General features: G+C 35.4%; 1 protein-coding gene across 3 annotated transcripts in view; it reads right to left on the reverse strand.

Annotated features, from left to right (window-relative positions):
* Window positions 1-15,590, reverse strand: part of BRAF (B-Raf proto-oncogene, serine/threonine kinase) — a 165,533-nt gene that overhangs the window by 50,244 nt on the left and 99,699 nt on the right. For all 3 annotated transcript variants that reach the window (XM_036111326.2, XM_036111323.2, XM_036111324.2), the window contains exons 4-8: window positions 11,850-11,953; window positions 10,907-11,009; window positions 6,335-6,483; window positions 5,271-5,390; window positions 225-384 (exon numbers count right to left, since the gene is read on the reverse strand). In XM_036111326.2, coding sequence (XP_035967219.1) covers window positions 225-384; window positions 5,271-5,390; window positions 6,335-6,483; window positions 10,907-11,009; window positions 11,850-11,953 — 636 coding nt within the window. The remainder of the gene's footprint in view (window positions 1-224; window positions 385-5,270; window positions 5,391-6,334; window positions 6,484-10,906; window positions 11,010-11,849; window positions 11,954-15,590) is intronic.

Here is a 15,590-nt window from a genome sequence, read left to right on the forward strand (position 1 = left end):
CAATGTCATAAGGAAAAAAATCAGAACAACTCCATAATTTGGCACCAGTTAAGTATTTAATACCATCAGAGAAGATGACAAGGCTTTTCTGATCAGTAATTGAAGAAAAGTCTACCACTAATAATAACTGACGTGCATTTCTGATCTATATTATAAGCATTTTAGCACAAAAATAAAGAAATACACTTGATTTTTTTTAGTTCTAACAATGCTGGATTACTTACATCAATATTGACAGGTTCTATTGTGTTTATATGCACATTTGGAGCTGATGAGGACCGGTCTCGTTGTCCAAATTGATTTCGATGATCTTCATCTGCTGGTCGGAAAGGCTGTGGAATTGGAATGGATTTTGAAGGAGACGGACTGGTGAGAATTTGGGGCCTGGAAAAATCAAGTCATTGAAAGATAAGTTCAGAGCAACTTTATAGAGATAATAACATAAAAAAATGGATGATATAAAGATTTCCTTGTAAAGCATTAAAAACCCAGCAGTAATTGTTTAAAAAACTAACATATGCCTACAGCTAATACCGACAAAGCTGCTTTTGCTCAAGCAGACCCTCCAGGGACTATCAATGGTAAATGATTCTTATCCAAAAAACTCCAGGGAAATCTACAAATGGCTAGAAATTACCTGTGGTTAGTCAGCTGAAGAAACTCTCTAAAGTTACACCAAAATCTCTAGATACTAGAGACTGACTGAATAATATCTGCTATTTTTTTCTACCTTTGTCATTTCTTGATAGCCAAAGTTACTAAAATGAGATTTTTATGGAAAGTATTAGGAAATTATGAATATTTTGGAAAATACACCTGTGGATTTCAGGGCCTGAAAGATGTATCTGTTGCTTTACATAGCATTGAATTAAAATCTTGAATAATAGCAAAAGACCATTTGCAAATCCAAAAGATGACCCCTTATAGTGTTCTCTCATATTTTAAATTTTTTATCATGTCCAATAATTGAGCAACAAAAGGGAATCATATGTTAAGCATTAAAGCAAATCTTTTTAAAAACTGCTTTTTTATGAGATCATCAAAATAGGTGACAGAATGATCTATTTTCGTACTGTAGATCTCTCACTGCCCTGAAATGAACCTGGCACTCACAGAGCACACTAAAGTTTTGCGAATAGATTGTAAACATCAGTGAGGAGTTTAGGTCCCTCAGAAAGGATATCCAAGGGAACTGGGAAGGGAGTATCATATGATAGAGGAGGTATGGTTGTCTCAGTGAGCTCCACCAAGACCAAAGAATGACACAGTGCTAACAGCCTCTCTACAGAGACTGGTTATCATTCCACCCCATTTTATGCAAACTCTGTAATCATCTGCATTATTTAGTAATTATTAAGACATAGCCAGAAAGACAATGTGGAGGAATACAAAGACATTTTGTGAGGGGACAGGGTTTAGAAAGGAATGGGAAGAAAATATAGTACAAAAGGAGTAGACAGGGGTTTGAAGGGCCAAAGAAGCCAAATAGTGACAAAAAGTTTGTTTTTGTTTTTTTTTTAAAGGTTCTGAATAAAGCATGTTAACAAAATCTGAACCACACCAGTTTATAGTTTGACCCTCTGAAGCATGCTCTTAAGGGTAGGGAAAGACATTTTGAGCTTATCTGTTCATATTAATGGAGTCCACTTAGAACTGAAATAAAAATAATAAAATATTATGTACTTTAAAAAATAAGTATCACCCAAGGAGAATTACAGGATAAAACTGATGGATCCGGCCTTTAAAAAAATTACCATGCTCCACTTGTCCTTTTTATTCTATTAATTATTGAGAAATTTTTAGTTTGTGACAGAGTTATCTTTACTTTTGCCTTTGGCAGCCAATATATGCCTTTTGCTAAGGGATTTTGGGAACAGGTAAAAGAATGTAAAAATGACAAAACTGGTTTTTTAAAAAAGTTTTGGAAAATGCACCTACTTTTAAAAAACCATAGGCTGATTTAAAGTCTCAAGTCAATAGCATAATTTAAGTTAGGACTTAAAAGTGGAAAGAGCCTGAATTAACTACAGTTGTGTAGGGAGTCTAATCAATATAATTGGTCTGATGTAGGCATAAGTGACAGCAAGTCATTTCTGAAAGTTACTGAATTAACACCATGACTGCAATGTGTAGTTTATAACAAGGCAGAACATGTATTCAAGGGGCATTGGTCCAGAAGTAGGAAAAACAAAAACCTGGATTTAATATGATAGACTTTATTACCTAAAGAATGGATATATAAGAAAGTGAAGATATCCTGTGTATTACACAAAATCAGAAAGACTGTATTTGGCAGTTGGTATCTAACACCACCCAGCAGAAGGCATATGTTGGTCCATAAAGTCAATTTACCTAGCCTTGACAGCAAGTTTATAACTTTGGAGAAAACTTCAAGTAATTATGTCCTGGTATCATTAAACTTCTCAGTCATGTCCTAATCCCGTGTTTAACAAAAGCAATCTTTGGATTATAATTTGGTTTCTCATAAATATCTTCTAAGATTTTTTTTTTTTTTCTCATAAATATCTTCTAAAAGTGGACTGAGTACTGGTCCATCCAACACAAGAACTTTGGTCTATACAATAGCTATATTTCTCAGGGAAGTGAATTCACCTGGAATTCTGATTCAGTCTTTTCTAATTCTGGTCACTGTACACCAGTATATCTCTAATAACTCTCATCATTTCTGGGGACTAATAAAATTCAGTTTCTATGGATGTTTTTACCTGGACCAAGGTGATTTATACCCTGTGAAGTATGTTGGGAGTCAGCAAACTGGCTTCTCCTGATACCTCTACCTATCTTGCTGCAAACCTCTTTAAAGCAGTATTAGATTAAAAAGAAAAAGAATTTCACCTCTAACACCCTTCAGCAAATTACATTAGTTTAGATCTCATTTTCAATCTAGAACATTAAAAGTTTTTTAAGAATATTAAAAGTTCTGAAGCAAAGTGACTACTCCTGTTCAGCAATATGCAAATTTTAAAATGCTGACTTTTCAGACATTCATACATCCCATAGCATTTTTAAAAAGCAGAAAAGGAAGTACAAACTGGCCAATGTTATCACTTCTCCAGTATGTCTTGGTTACATCCATTATTATAAGCGTTTCATGAGCACTACAGTGCTAATATAAGAACTGTTAACAAAATGCAAAGGAAGAGCAGTTCAGAACAGGACTGGCTTCTATGTTTTCACAGGCACATATAGACGCTTGTGACCTAAAAGCATCAGGAAAGCAAAAGTTTGAACACCTTTCTTATCATTTGCTCAAGACCAGAATGTACTTCAGTTTAGTTATAAATAAAATACTCATGGCATAGGCAAATGGTTTCTCAGTTTTGTGGCTGTTTCTCAGTTTTAAGACAGCACCCTTTCAGTGGAAGGTAACTGCCATTATGAACCTTCAGCAAGACCATGCTAATTTCATTGTGGTGTTCTGTAACTCTGCTCAGAGAACTGGGACCTGCCATTAGAAAGGCATGATGGTCTACAGAACCTGCCAGGAGTAAATGCCATAACCAAAAGATTAATTAAAAATCAAAACAAACAATAACAACACTTTGCTCTAAGAAAGACCCAGGTACATAAAACTAACAATAGAGATAACAGGAATAACAGGACTCCACCAGAGCAGGTAACTGTTACAACCTGGCAAAAAAAAAAAAAAATTAATGGTTGCATTTTCTAGTGTTCCAAAGTAGATAAAAACAGCCAGTCCTTAATATAAGTCTTTTGCTAAATTTTCTAGCCTATGAGACCTTTAGAAAGGTTGGCTTTAATTTATTAGGTTTGGCATAATTTATTCTGCCTCAAATCCAAAAGGGAAAGAGTACACAGACCTGTGTAAGAAATTCTCCAAAACACTAATATCTATTACTCATCATTTTTTCCCCCACTATGAAGCTTGAGTATATGATGCATTTATATTATCTTTAAAGTCAGTTTCACCTTTATCCTCGACAACTAATAATACTATTAATATTTTTCTTTACACTTTATACATATCCATCCCTTCTCCACAATGCTACCACCCCAGTTCAAGTCTTTATTGCCTCTGTCTTCATTATGAACAGCATCTGAGTTGGCCTTCTTCAATCACAACATTTGTCCGTTGATCTATCTGTGTATCACTGCTAAGTGCTTCTTTCTTTAAATTTTCACCAGGTTAGTCCTCTGTTGAAAAACCTTTACTTTTTTCCCCTCTTCCGTTAAGTCTAAATTCCAGCTTGAATTCCAACACTCTTTATAATCTGGTCTTATATGTGATACTTCTCAATTTAGATTAGCCTGTGTTCACTCTCTCTCAAATCTACCACCCCATTCCCTTTGTTTATGCTATTTCTCCCCTACCAACCCACCACACCATGCTTTTTATTCCCTGGATTCATTCAGATTCTAGAATTCTTGAAGGTCCAGTTTAAATATCATTTCTTCATTAAATGTTTTTGACTACTATCACTATTCTCCTGTCTATGGTAAATATGATCATATTTATGTCCTTGCATCGTTTAAAATATCCTCTGAAACAAATAATGCAATATATGTTAAGAAAGAAAAAAAGAAGAAGAAGAATGTAGCAGGAGGGGAAGAATGAAGGGGGGGAATCGGAAGGGGAGAAGAACCATGAGAGCCAACGGACTCTGAAAAACAAACTGAGGGTTCTAGAGGGGAGGGGGTTGGGAGAATGGGTTAGCCTGGTGATGGGTATTGAGGAGGGCATGTTCTGCATGGAGCACTGGGTGTTATGCACAAACAATGAATCATGGAACACTATATCTAAAACTAATGATGTAATGTATGGGGATTAACATAACAATAAAAAAATTAAAAAAAAAAGAAAACTGTCTCAATAAAAAAAAAATGGCTTAAAATATCATATCATCTGAGAAACCGAAGACTATAATTATATACTATTTTTAAATTGTTTGCCATTGTCTCATTGGTCAATGCTACTTTTCTAAATGGAAATCATACACTTCTATATTTGAATATTACCTAATAAAGTGATGAGCACAAGGCAGGGACTCTAAATGATCCGTTACTTGATTTTTTTCCAGACTGGTCCTGAAACAGTCTATGTCAGTTTTAATCCCACGTATCTTACCAAATGCATGTACGAATTTGCCTTATGTGATAAAATAAGTTACCTGAAGAAAAATCCTTAATTTAACAATCCAAGTAGTTGGAAAGGTTTATAATTAACCAAAAGATCCAAAAGAAACCAGCTCAAATAGCACTGCCATTGAACAGCAGGAGTCATATCATACCCAGCAGAATCGGAGGGGGGAGCGGAAGGGGATGATCCAGACGTAAGGGCAGTCTCTGCTATGGAGGCCTCCTCCTGTGGTATTGGGTGGTGTTCAAAGAACTTGGAGACAAACAGCAAACTGTGAGGCAAAAACAAAAACAAAACAAAGCAAACCTAACTTGTGCAAAACCCAGAAGCTTCATACACCAGAATACATTACAGAGTTAACAGAAATACGAGATCAAATTCCACTTTCAGAAATGATTGTTAAATTCAATTAGTTGTATTTTTGCCTAAAAGCTTATTTTAAAAAAATTACATTGTACTTTGAAAGGCAAGCTTATAATCTAAAACTAATTGCTCTATACAGCAAATTTCTACATATTAGAGGGGAAAAATCATGCTTTATGGTTAAGGAATTAGAAGAAAATGTATCTACTGTCTCAGTTAGATTCCATCATTATAATACACTTTATAGAGTTGGATTCTCTTTGCTCAAGTGATTGAGAAAAGTAAAAAGACCTTGACAGCAGGAGCAGCAGCAACAAGAGAGACTACAATAGACTCAGTCTAATCTATTACAGAAACTCTGGCATAAAGCAAATAGAAATTTTAGAAAGAGAAACACCGGGTATAAAGATTTTATATCTTACTTTTAAATAAACTGGGCAGGGGAGGTTGAAGGAGAGAGAAAGAGAGAGAGAGAGAAAGAGAGAGAGAATATATATAATTTACAAAATAGTGACAGAACCAGAACCCCTGATCTGTGATCCACAAATATAATGGTTAACTTAATTGAAATCACACCCACTCTCCTCCCAAAAACCATCTAAAAATGATGTCTATGGGCAAGGGATCTTTTACTAACTAAGAGAGGATATAAGACATAGATGACACGTACAGCTGAGTCAGAATGACCATTTGGGAGAGCAGTACTGCCTATACTACACAGTATTCTCTAGCCAGCCTTTTCTAATTTCCTGTAACTCTACTGGACAGAAAATTCCCAGACTCTAAGATACACTAGTTTCACACTAGGAAAAATAAAATGTAGATAGAAAAGAGATTTTTTTGATTACTTACTCAAGTTGGTCATAATTAACACACATCAGTGGAACCTCTGTACTACAACGCTGGTGAAATTTATAACCACATGTTTGACAGCGAAAACCCTGGAAAAGCAGCTTTCGACAAAAGTCACAAAATGCTAAGGTGAAAAAGGTTTTCCGTACCTGCAAAGTAAAAAACATCACAGAGAATTTCAAAAACTTGCAAGAATCTTCTTAGATATCAACTTATTTACTCTCTTGCTTATAATAACAAATCTTTAATATGTTCATATCCTGAGAACCGTCTTACACACGAAGATACTAAAATGGAAACCCGGGGGTTCAAGACAATAGATGGACTATATGTATTTATCTCCCACCCAATATACAATAAAAAAAACTCAGAAGTCAAGAAGATGGAAAGTGAGTAAAAGACCGGAAACTATTTTCAAGCTTGACTCCATGAAAGTAAAAATAGAGATGATAAGTAGAAGGAGGGAACAGGGGTGAAAGGAAGGGTAAGGGCACACTTTAGTAACTGTACAAAGAAAGGAGTTAAGAGATGCTTACTGGTGTTGACAGAACAAGAAACAATGGTATATTTATATTACTTAAAGTTACAAAGGTATCCAATAGAGGAACCTGCCCCCAAAACAAACCAACCAACAAAAAATCCAAAAAAATCACACTGAAGGAGGGGAAGAAGGAAGAAAGGTTGTAATGCTACAAATGAGCTAATTCCCTTTGGAATCAGTAAATAGTGGCCGAAGTTGATAAAGCAAGGAACTATGGCTTAAAGTTACTATTTAGTAATGGGGAGATAATCACCCAAAGAGCTTTAAAACAGAAACTAACTAGGCTAAGGAACAGGAAAATTACCTAAAAGACAGTAAGAACCACTTCTAACCAATTATCAGTTTGTTAGAGGATTAGAACACCTAAATTTGTGAACATTCCTCTCCAGGAAACTTAAAAGGCAACATGGAAGAACTCCATGTCAGAAGACAAATGATCTACACAGAGGTCACATAAAAAGAATTACATTAGGGAGGCTCTACCTTGATAACTACTGAAGCCAGAAATTATTTTTAGAGTATCTGTTTTGGGTACAGAATGAGCAGAAAACATAAGAGAAATACCAAAATGTTAACAGTGGCTATTTCAGAGTGGTGAGAGCATGGCTGACTCTATTTCGTCCTTTGTCTTTGCTGTGTGTATTCTCAATTCACCTGTTTCTCAGATAGTTTTCATCACTAACAACAGTAAGAACTACATTTTACATTATGACCCAGGACAGACCTATATTCAGATAATAGTATTTACCCTGACTATATATAATGTACATCAGGACTTTCTACTATATGGAAATGTCTTTCATGATCCATTAAATTGATTTCAATACCCACAGTTTACCAAACTTTTTCCAATAAACATGCATTTAACAGGATACAGTTATTTAAAAATAATGTCTCATCAAGAAAATGATATCTTAGCACATCAGGCATTCTAGGCTTTTTGAGAACATTCGGGTAATTTAATTTAAGAGTGGCTCTTGTTTTCTTCACCTTTTTGTCTTATGTATCACTTTCTAGGGGATATAAAAGGCAACTGCTCGTTTTTAGCTTTGTTACTTTTCCGTTTGTCTCTGGATATACAAGAAATTAGAAAACCTTTAACATTTATGTGGCGAATATTTGCCAAAGCAAGCGTTTTTCATATTTCTTGCAGGATTTCAGAAAATAGAGCACAGAAATATACAAAACATGTTCACAGGAATCAGCATTTTATAGTCATCTGATCCTCTCCTATCCTCTCCATTTCTCACTCACCTAATAATCCGTTGAATTTCACAAAGTTCTAATTTCTCTTTTCATTAATCTACTCGCTTGCACTCTTTCTTCCTGCTACTGACTTCTATTTGAAAACTATGTGTACCAGGCTGTTTGTGTATGTAAAGGAGAAAACCAAACATGGCAGTAGGAGAGGACAGAGGAAAGCACAGAGGAATGGAAATCAGAAGAAGCAAATGTGGGAATGCATTTGAGTATAAATGGTGACATATAATTGGATCTGGGAGTATATCTTTGTCAATAAAAGTGAGTACAGGAAGGTACATTTTCTTGTTTTTCTAACTCTCCTGCCTCCTCCACCCTGCCAGTTCCCCGGGACTCCTGGAATGTAGGCAAATACCAAAGAACTGCTTTTATAACGGACTAAGAAACTGGGAGGCATAAGCAGCATTGCTTGAGTTGCCAGCAAAACCGAGCACAGAGAAGCAGAGAGAAATTCTCTCCCTTTCTCAAGTAGAACGCGTGCTTTTACTCTTGCCTCTACATGGCACTCAGAGCAATTGTTCTGAAACACAAATCCAATCATGTCTCCCCTGCTCACAATCAATTTCCAATTATTTTAAAGAGAAGTGTAAATCTTTAACATGCCTTACAAGGACTCCTAGGAGCAGGATTCTTCGTACTCTACCCATAACTCTTGCTACACTCTCCAACTTTATACCATTCCCCCTGAACTTCTTTCAAAACTGAAAAATTCCATGCTCTCTCCCTGTTTCCTCTGTTGAGAGTACTCTTCCCTTCACTCCATCTGCTATTCCCTCATCCATCAGGCCTTAGCTTAGAGAGTTCTTCCTTTGGGAAACCTTCCTGACTCCTCAAAGGCTAGGTTAGGAGTCTCTACTCTGTGCATCTACTGTACTTTATACATACACAGTAATTAAGAGCGCTTATGAAATTCTCTTATCAAAACATCTGTCTCTCTACTCTAAGGCAGGGATACTGTTTTTTCTTATTCATTGTTATAGTCCCAGATCAGACACAGTGTTGGCAAATGGGAAGTTCTTAATAGATATTTACTGGCAGGTCTCCAATTGTGTTGTGAGGATTTCCATACTCTGGAACTAGGCTGCAGCTTGTTTCCATTATCCTCTTGTGACAACGATCTTCCTGAGGCACCACTTTAACACCATTTTATGGTTAACAACTTAGGTCTTCTTACCTCCTAACTACTTTCTAGCCAAGAAAAATAATTAGGAAAAAGAGTAGTAATCTTCATGAAATGTAACCTCTACTGTTTTTGGATTCCTAAAAACTTAAAATTATCTTCAGATTTTTCCACTTGAAATTCTATAAATTAAAAAAAATCAATAGTAATGAACTTGCTAGGTCTTCATTACAAAACTATTTGCTACATAGTAAATCTGATTGACAACACTCATTGAAAAGATGCCTTATTGAAGCACAAATTATTCACCATTATTCACCACTAATGGAGCCCTGAAAGCACAAATCCCCAAGGAAATCAGCTCATTATTCGTCTGCTTTAGGAGTCCAGCTGTACTAATCATCAAAGCACATGGGAAAGCACTTGATGCCGAAAGGGTAGCAATAACTAACTATCCATCTAGAAAATATAAACTATGGTCAAAATTCCATATATAATAGAAAGTGAGAAATGCATTCCTGCCTTATAGATCATTCTACTCCTGGCTTCTGCCTTACCCTTTTAGAGGGTAGGTTCTCAAGCTCTGGGCACTATATCCTCATCTCTAAGGTGGAGATGCCCCACATTCCAGGTATCATGCTGGTGACACTTAGCTTAGGCTAGGTTCCAGCAAATGCAAAAACCAGATGAAGGGAGAGGTCCTCAAGGAGAGCTATTCCACTTCCACTAACTCATCCTTCAGAAACATTAACGCAAGTATATCAAGATGTATGCAAAAAGATTGTTTAGGGGGCGCCTGGGTGGCTCAGTTCGTTAAGCGACTGCCTTCGGCTCAGGTCATGATCCTGGAGTCCCTGGATCGAGTCCCACATCGGGCTCCCTGCTCGGCAGGGAGTCTGCTTCTCCCTCTGACCCTAACCCCTCTCATGTGCTCTCTCTCATTCTCTCTCAAATAAATAAATAAAATCTTTAAAAAAAAAAAAAAAAAAAAAAAAAAAGATTGTTTAGCCCTGTACAAAACAGATTAAAAAAAACTTAAATGTCTATTAATAGAGGATAGTTAAGTATAAATATACTGAATTTATATTCTTATAGACTATTATGCAATCACTATAAACATAACACTAGGTGTACTGACGTGGAAAGACATCCATGATGCACTGTTTAATTTTTTTTTTTTTTTTTAAAGATGAAGACTATCACACAGAACAGGACTCCATTTTTAGTTTTAGGAAAGAAATGGAAATTAACGGAAGGGAAGGGAGAAAAAAAAGAATGGAGAGAACTTTGGGCTCCCAAGGTATAATAAGCACACGGTTGTATAAGCAGAAAGAGTTTGGAAGACCATACAATAATTAGTAAGTGTTTACCCTACTAGGTATTTTCCTTTTCTCACATGATATACTTTTGTACCATTCAGATTTTCTTTTCAGTTCCTTTTAATGAAAGACATTTATTGCTTTTTCAAATTAAAAAGAAAATAAAACTCTTTAGTTTAAATACAAATTTTTTAAAGAACAGAACTGATTTTCAACTTAGGTAAAATATCAATCCCAAAATTATGCATCTATATTTCATATTCCCTAAATAAAAATTCATGTGCAAGAACCTGAATGCTTTTGACATTTGGAAAAAATGTAAAAGTACATACAAAGTTGTGTGTGGTAAGCGGAACATTTTCCAACACTTCTACATGCAGTTCCTCTCCGGTGAGCCAGGAAATATCAGTGTCCCAGCCAATCGGTTTCTTCTCTCTGAAAGTGTAGACACAGCCTTTCTTGGTTATCATACCTAAAAATCTTTATACCTCATGCTGAAGATATGAAAATTGGTTATTGAGGGGCTAGTAATGGTGAGGGAGGTTTGGCTCCCTGGTTTTCCATCGTTAGAAATTTAAATGGCAATAAATTAATTTTTAAGTTTACCCCAAATAAATGTATCACTCTTGGACAAACAGCAGGGTAAAGAGATGTACTCTTTTCTTCAAGCCAGCTCCAGAAAAGACCTACAACAGCAGAAAATTGATTGTTCCTAGGGTCCCCCCCTCAAAACAAACAAACAAAAAAAAAACCAACCAGGTACGGATTTATCTATCCATTCAAAAAAAAAAAAAAAAAGCACTCAAGGGACAACATGCCCCAGAAAGGGTATTTTTTTTAAAAACAGGATTCAAAATTTGGGGGGTTCTTGGCACAATTTTAGATACTTTTCTGAAAGAAAAATAGTTTAATATAAAATGTTAATTTTGATAAGCCTTTTGTGAAACTATGAGTTTATATTAAAAATAGGGGAATAGGGAAGAGTCCGTTATTCAAATAAGCCACATTTTAAATGGTTCACAAAAATTACAAGAATCTCAAACTCCAAATAAAATCATTTGATCAGAGTAACAAACACTATCATCACACAAAGTATCTAATGTTAACTCCTCAAAAGGCCTGCAAGTTTTCTTTAGGCTAACTTAATATTTTTTTCTAAAGTTAAATTTCAACACCCTGGGTTTGGGTAAAGCTGCTACAAAAAACCCAAAAGTTTTATGTCTGAGGGATTTTTTTCCTTTTTAAACAAAATTTCACATCACATACAAACCATACCCATCCTGAATTCTGTAAACAGCACAGCACTCTGGGATTAGACCTCTCATCATCAGAGCTTTCTTTAGACTGTCTCGGACTGTAACTCCACATCTTGCAGGTACCTATGATATCACAGATATATGATATGAGGTAAAGGGAATAAATTATATATTTTTTCTACATCATTTTAAAAAGCTCAATACTTTACCTTTATAATACCTTTAAAATGTCATATGGATTAGTATGTCAGATACAACATCATTTGTAAAGCTAAGTTGCTATTAAAGGAAAATTATGACTCAAGTATCTATTATTCATCAACTTAAAGCAAAACTGACTTTGCTTTTTATTAAAATTATGAAATATTTTAACATATAAAAAGAGAACAGAAAATATAACAGATTCCTATATACCCATCACTGAGAAATGTCAACATTTAAAGCAAAAGCAATTAAAAAAAAATTTTTTTTTTAATTTGAATATAGTTGACACACATTATATCAGTTTCAGGTGTACAACATAGTGATTCAACTTCTCTATACATAATGCTATGCTCACAAGTGTAGCTACTATCTGTCACCACACAACATTATAATATCATTGACTATATTCCCTATGCCTTTCATCCCCATGACTTATTAATTCCATAACTGGAAGCCCGTATCTCCTACTTCCCTTCATCCGTTTTGCCTATCCCTCTATTGTCCCCTCTGGCAGCCATCACTTTGTTCTCTGATTCTGTTTTTTGTTTGTATTTCTATTTTTATTATTTTTCTGAGGAACCTCCATACTGTTTTTCAGTGGCTGTGCCAATTTACATTTTCATCAACAGCATATGATAGTTTTTTTTTCTCTGCATTCTCCATCCTAACATTTCTTTTCGATTTTAGTGATCCTGACAGGTTTAAGGTATTATCTCATTGGTTTGTTTGTTTTTTTTTTTTAAAGATTTTAAGTAATCTCTACACCCAACATGGGGCTCGAACTTATAACCCCAAGATGAAGAGTCGCATACTCTACTGACTGAGCCTGCCAGGCACCCCCTCATTGTGGTTTTAATTTGCATTTCTCTGATGATTAGTGATGGTAAGCATCTTTTCCTGTGTCTGTTGGCCATCTATAGGTCTTCTTAGGAAAAATATCTGTTCAGGTCCTCTATTTTTTAATCAGATTATTTGGAATTTTTGGTGTTGAGTTGTATGTTCTTTACATATTTTGAATATTAACCCCTTATCAGATATATCATTTGCAAATATCTTCTCTCATTTAGTAGGTCACCTTGTTCTTTTGTTGATGGTTTCCTTCGCTGTGCAAGAGCTTTTTACTTTGGTGTAGTCCCAATAATTTATTTTTGCTTTTATTTCCCTTGCTTAAGGAGACACATCTAGAAAAACGTTGCTGATATCAAACAGATTACTGTCTATGTTTTCTTCTAGGAGTTTTATGGTTTCAGGTCTTACATTTAGGTCTTTAATCCATTTTGAGTTTATTTTTGTATATGGTATAAGTAGTTCAGTTTCATTCTTTTGCATATAGCTGTCCAGGTTTCCCAACACCATTTATTAAAGAGACTGACTTTTCCCATTGTTTATTCTTGCATCCTTTGTCATAGGTTAATTGACCATATAATCATGGGTTTATTTCTGGGCCTCTATTCTGTTCCATTGATCTGTGTCTATTTTTGTGCCAGTAGCACATACTTGGTACGATTACTACAGCTTTGTAGTATATCTTGAATTCTAGAATTGTGGTATTTCCAGCTTTGTTGTTCTTTCTCAAGATTCCTTTAGCTATTTAGGGATCTTCTGTGGTTTCATACAAACTTTAGGATTATTTGTTCTAGTTCTGTGAAAAATGTTGTTGGTATTTTGATAGGGATTGCATTCAATCTGTAGATTGCTTTGGGTAGTATGAACAGCTTAATATTAATCTTTCTAATCTATAAGCATGGAATATCTTTCCATTTGTTTGTGTCATCTTTAATTTCTTTCATCAGTGTTTTATAGTTTTCGAAGTATGGGTCTTTCACCTCTGGTTAAGTTTATCCCTAGGTATTTTATTCTTTTTGGTGTAACTGTAAATGGAATTGTTTTTTTAATTTCTCCTCCTGCTACCTCATTACCAGCATATGGAAATGCTAGTGACTTCTGGGTATTAATTTTGTACCCTGCAACTTTACTGAATTCATTTATTACTTCTGATAGGTTTTTTTTGGTGGAGTCTTTAGGGTTTTCTATGTATAGTATCATGTCATCTGCAAATAGACAGTTGAACTTCTTCCTTACCAATATGGATGCCCCATTTCTTTTTCTTTTCTTTTTGAAGATTTTATTTATTTATTTGACAGAGACAGACACAGTGAGAGCAAGAACACAAGCAGGGGGAATGAGAGAGGGAGAAGTAGGTTTCCCGCTGAGCAGGGAGCCCAACGCAGGGCTCGATCCCAGGACCCCGGGATCATGACCTGAGCTGAAGGCAGATGCTTGACCAACTGAGCCACCCAGGCATCCCTAGTATCATACTACTATAAACTTTAAAAATACTTATAGATATATATATTTAGTAAAGTATAAGAGTTAATGTAGCCCACATTTATCGAATGGCTGCTTCTTGGGAAACACAGTGGGACGTGGATGTTTATGAGGGGAATGGGACTGGTAAAGGGGACCACATTTGCGTATGTGTGTGCAGTATGAAGGAAATATAACAAACACTCCTATTTGTTCATTGGAGGTGACTAAACACAGATTTTAATATACTGTCCTTTATACTTTTCCATATAAATACATTTTCTAAATAAAAATATTTTAAAAACCTTATGAACATTCTTTTCTAAATGCTAAATTGGTGACCAAAGTTACCAATTTTTAAATACCTTGCTTTGAAAAATGATAAGCATGGTTTTGGGGCACCTGGGTGGCTCAGTCGTTAAGCGTCTGCCTTCGGCTCAGGTCATGATCCCAGAGTGCTGGGATCGAGCCCCGCATCGGGCTCCCTGTTCAGCAGGAAGCTTGCTTCTCCCTCTCCCACTCCCCCTGCTTGTGTTCCCTCTCTCGCTGTGTCTCTCTCTGTCAAATAAATAAAATCTTTAAAAAAAAAAAAGAAAGAAAGAAAAATGGTAAGCATGGTTTTTTGTTTAGTACTGGTTTACAGTCATAAAAGAAAACTTCTAATAGCTAGCTACTATCATATTCCTGTATTATAATCCTCTCATTTAGTCTACCTTACTTTTACTTTCTAATCTCAGGCTTACTTGTCTTCTATAGCTCTCTTTTCAAACCTGAAACGCATTCAGTTTTATTCCTATAATCTCCACTTCTCTTCCTCCTTCTAAAATATATATAGTCTTAGAACGTGTACTTTTTGCTATCTCTAGAAGAAATAATCTTGGCTATTTTCTCTTTTTTATCCAATTTCTATTATTAGAGCATTGCTCATCAGCTCTTATAATTATTCTTATTTCAGACCTATCGTATTTTATTTTGTCTCTGCATGCCATGTAAAACTATTTATAAAAGAAATTTCTTTCTCCAAAAAAGATACAGAAAGCCAATAAGCACAAGAGAAGATGCTTAATATCATTAGCCATCAGGGAAATACAAATCAAAACCACAATGAGACACCACTTCACACACACTAGAACGGCTGTAATAAAAAAGACCGTAAACATGCTGGTGAGGGGATGGAGAAACTAAAACCCTTACACAGTACTGCTGAGAAAGTAAAACGCTACAGCTGTTTTGGAATACATTCTGGCTG

Source organism: Halichoerus grypus, chromosome 12, assembly GCF_964656455.1.
Source record: "Halichoerus grypus chromosome 12, mHalGry1.hap1.1, whole genome shotgun sequence".
Classification (NCBI taxonomy): domain Eukaryota; kingdom Metazoa; phylum Chordata; class Mammalia; order Carnivora; family Phocidae; genus Halichoerus; species Halichoerus grypus.